Source organism: Aegilops tauschii, chromosome 4 (assembly GCF_002575655.3).
Source record: "Aegilops tauschii subsp. strangulata cultivar AL8/78 chromosome 4, Aet v6.0, whole genome shotgun sequence".
Lineage (NCBI taxonomy): Eukaryota > Viridiplantae > Streptophyta > Magnoliopsida > Poales > Poaceae > Aegilops > Aegilops tauschii.
The window spans coordinates 55,610,903-55,615,435 of record NC_053038.3 but is presented as its reverse complement, the minus strand read 5'-3'; the positions used below and the strand labels follow the sequence as shown (position 1 = coordinate 55,615,435).

Below are 4,533 nucleotides of genomic sequence, written 5' to 3'. Positions count from 1 at the left end.
GTGAAAGTATTGTGCTTGTCTGTGTCCGTTTGTTGATTGACGTAGCATGGTTTAATATGGGATATAGGGGATCGGATATGAGATACACGGATGTAGACGAGGCTGTTTGAGGAGTGCCCGGGCGTTTGAGGGGTCATATTTCTCCTCTGCGGCTGTAGATGCTCTACAATCCAATCCTAACCCGCCAGGTAGGACTGCATGTAAAGCACTTAAATTATGATCGCTCATTCCACACGCGCTTGCTAGAGCAGCTGCGTGCATCGAACACCCAGGTCAAAGAGCGAACTTTTTCGCCTGTACGGTTCATGTACGCCGCATGCAGGCATGCAGGCATGCGAGGGCACACCAGCCAAAATGTTTCGACCTCGTGGATTTCCGAGGTGTATATTTAGTTTTGACTTTTGAGCAACGAGGATCATATGGTTTAACCACGGGCATTCCCCAGCCATAGGAGCCCCCGAAACATCCGGCAAAGAACGCCGGCCGGCGCTCGGTTTCGCGCGACGCAGCTTCACCGCCTGTTGTCCCATGGCCGCCGACGGGGACCCAGCCGCGGGCGCCGGCCCCGACGTCGAGGCGCACGCGCTGCTCCGCGCGTCCTCCTCCTCCGACGAGGACCCCGAGCAGTGCGCCTTCGAGCCGGCCGAGAAGATCGTCGTGTCCATCGCCACCGACCCCGACGCCGACGAGGAGGACCTCTTCTCCGCCACCGGCCGCGCGCCGCCCTTCTCGTGGCGCAAGCTCTGGCTCTTCACGGGGCCCGGGTTCCTGATGAGCATCGCCTTCCTCGACCCGGGCAACCTCGAGGGCGACCTCCAGGCCGGCGCCACCGCCGGCGACACGCTGCTCTGGCTGCTTCTCTGGGCCACGGCCATGGGGCTGCTCGTCCAGCTGCTCGCCGCGCGCCTCGGGGTGGCCACCGGGAAGAACCTTGCCGAGCTCTGCCGCGACGAGTACCCGGACTGGGTGCGCCGCGCGCTCTGGCTCATGGCCGAGGTCTCCATGGTCAGCGCCGACATCCAGGAGGTCATCGGGAGCGCCATTGCCATCAAGATCCTCAGCCGCGGATTCCTTCCCATTTGGGCCGGCGTTGTCATCACCGCATTGGACTGGTGAGTTATGGTCGCCCTTTCATGTGCTGTTGAGATGTACTGCTCGATGCCAGTTGCCAAAGATGTTTGAGATATTCTGGAGATTTGTTGATTTTGAGATATTCTTGAGATGACCTCTCAGAAATCTGCGGCTGACTCCAAATCTATATGATGAGAACGTCCATGTGCTGTAAAAAAAAGTGTTCAGTAGCGAGTCGCAGCAAACTTGAAATTTGAACAGATTAGTTTCAGTGTGTAGAATCAGTTGCAAAAACTGAAATCTGATTAAGTTAGTTTCAGTTTGTGATTTCTTTTTATTCAGAACTCTGAGTCAGTATGCAGTTGCAGAGATGGAAAAACATTTATCACATCGATATATGACATGCTGCAGAATATTTTTGTTGAACTTTGTAGACGACCAGGACTGAACATTTCTCTATGGATATCAGAAATGTGAAAAATATTTGATCATTTTGACTTCTATGCACTATGCATGAAAACTAGCATATGGTGTAACAACAGAAATGATGTTTGTTATTTTACAGTATTACCTGAACTACTGCATGCAGCACCAGTATTTGCAAATAGCTTGCTTACATGATGACCATTTATTTTGTTATAGTGTTATTATTTGGATGAGCAGAAGGTTTCACTCCACTTACCCTTAATATACTTTTTCATCAGCTTTATTTTCCTTTCGATTGAGAACTACGGAGTGAGGAAATTGGAGGCTCTATTTGCAGTTATGATTGCAATAATGGCCTGGTCCTTCGCATGGATGTTCATAGAAACCAAACCCAGTGGGAAAGACCTAATTGTTGGTAAGTATCCTTTTTTTTCTTCTTCACTTTTCTTAACATATTCCATTATTTGATCCATTCTTCAGCTGACGTGAAACTAATCTCTACGCAACATAGGTCTTCTGGTTCCTAAGCTGAGCTCAAGAACACTAAGGCAAGCAGTAGGGATCGTGGGATGTGTCATCACCCCCCACAATGTGTTCCTCCACTCTGCTCTTGTCCAATCAAGAAAAGTAGACCAGAACAAGGAATACCAAGTCCGGGAAGCGCTGAGGTACTACAGCATCGAATCAACCATGGCGCTGGTGGTGCCCTTCATGATAAACCTGTTTGTCACGACGGTTTTCGCGAAAGGGTTTTACGGCACCGAAGAAGCGCGCACGATCGGGCTCGAAAACGCCGGGCAGTATCTCCAAGAAAAGTTTGGGGGGGATTACTTCCCCATCCTCTCCATTTGGGGGGTCGGCCTCTTGGCCGCCGGCACGAGCAGCACCATAACCGGAACCTATGCCGGACAGTTTATAATGGATGGGTTCCTGAACTGGCGACTGAAGAAGTGGATGAGGGCGATGATCACCCGAAGCTTTGCGATCGTGCCGACGATCGTTGTTGCGCTGTACTTCAACGCGTCTGAATCTGCGCTGGACGTTCTGAATGAGTGGCTCAATGTCCTCCAGTCAGTTCAGATCCCTTTCTCGCTCATACCGCTGATTACGTTGGTGTCCAAGGAGCAGGTCATGGGGGTGTTCAAGATAGGTCTAACAACACAGGTGAGTAATGGATGGTCGCTGATGCTGAAATCCAATAGGTTCTAGTTGTGTTTTATTTAGCTGTTTTCAGTTTAGCCAAATCATTATCAGTCTCACATAGGATTCTGAACTGACCTTGGCATGCATGTTGGTGCAGATTGTGACCTGGACGGTTGCGTCGTTGCCGATCCTAATCAACGGCTATCTCTTGTTGGATTTCTTCTCGTCGGAAATTAGGGGCGCGGTATCGGGCTCGTTTCTCTGCGTGGCTGTGGTTGCTTACGCCGCGTTCCTACTGTATCTCATCCTCCGGTGCACGGACCTGCCTAACCATGTATTTACACCTGTAAACAACAAGGATGCTAGCTTCAAATGACGAAGAACAGGGTGTGTATAGTATAGCCAGTTTTGTTCTACCATAGGTCCATAGCTTAATAGCATAGTATAGAGGATCCGAGCTGGTGAGCATTGGGGGTATAGTCAGCATACAAGAGTCAGATCCGATCAAGATTTGGGATATCACATTGTAGATTGCACAGAGGAATTAAGGATGGCGCGTTCTTTGGTTGAGAAGAACAGTAACTACCCACTATCGAGATGGACATGCGTTGTTGTGTCTTGTAATTCTGTAGTTTGTTCTGCGACTTGGCGAACAGTGCAAAAGAAACACAGGAGTGGAGCAAGGCATTCTATCTGGCCGTGTAGACTGATCACCGAACGTAGTTAACCACCCGGTATAGAAATTGCAGTGAGGATGATGATATGATATTCATGTACCTGGAGAAGGAAAAAATGTGTTTAGGACTTTAGGTTCAGTTTGAATTCCTCCAAAAAAAAAGGACTTCAGGTGAGGAACGTGTGTTAACATTTGTGGTCCGTATTTTGTGCAATGCGTGATACAAAACTTATACTCCCTCTGTAAAGAAATATAAGAGCGTTTAGATCACTAAGGCCTTGTACAATGGAAGATGCTTAGAGAGGTGCTTAGAAAAATAAACCGAGATTTTTTGAAGCACAGGTGCCTATTTCTACAGGAGAGACGCTTAGTTAAGCGTCTACCCTGTACAAATAAGCACCGGTGCTTAAGGAAAGTCTGGTTTATTTCTCTAAGCACCTCCCATTGTACAAGGCCTAAGGTCTAAATGCTCTTATATTTCTTTACAGAGGGAGTATGTTACTTTATATACGAGAGCTTTTTTTTATTTGAAGAGAATTTACTGTAGTTAGTGAAGAAAGCATATGTTTTTGTCAATCCGTTGACCAAGACAACCTAGTGCCGGGAATGTTGATGAATAACAAGCATGTGTGATCCCTGCAGACCGCTGCCGACACACTAGACTCCCCCTTTCATCTAGGTAAGCCTACGAAAACTCTTACGTAATGCTCCTAACTAACACCCCCCTCCCCTGAATTTCAGGGGGTGGGTCCCTTCCTCCCCTAATCTTCAATTTTAATCCTCCACCTAGCTGGTTACTAAAAAACGTAAGTAAATTTTCGTAGGTGTAGCATTACTTACCCCTTGCGCGACAGGCCACCATCAACATTTATCTTAGCCACATCCGTCGGTGGAGGCTGCCACGTCATATGGCGCTGAACAGGTCTTGGCGGTGCAGGAGCCACCTCTTTGGGACGCTTCAATTCTTCTAGCTCGGCAATATACCTCTCAAGAAAAAGGTGAGTAGACAGAGCGCTCTGAAAAGTACCTTTTCATGCATTGCATTCCTCCTCGCACACCATATTGCCCAAAGGGTCACGACTAGTTTAATCACGCATCCATGTGATAAGGATTCAAACAATGTGAACATTGGCTCAGACATGGCCATGTGCTGGGCTAATTCCTCACCAACCAAAGACTAAACACAGCTTGTCATGGAGCATTCAATCAAAGAATGA

The 4,533-nt window shown here is 48.2% G+C and overlaps 1 protein-coding gene across 1 annotated transcript; it reads left to right on the top strand.

Moving 5' to 3' along the window:
• Window positions 1–244: 244 nt before the first annotated feature.
• Window positions 245–3,239, top strand: LOC109771007 (metal transporter Nramp6-like). Its single transcript, XM_020329724.3, has 4 exons — window positions 245–1,112; window positions 1,776–1,912; window positions 2,009–2,661; window positions 2,798–3,239. Exons 1-4 carry the CDS (start codon window positions 529–531, stop codon window positions 3,014–3,016), a joined length of 1,593 nt encoding a protein of 530 aa, XP_020185313.1. The 5' UTR covers window positions 245–528; the 3' UTR covers window positions 3,017–3,239.
• The last annotated feature ends 1,294 nt before the right edge of the window (window positions 3,240–4,533 follow it).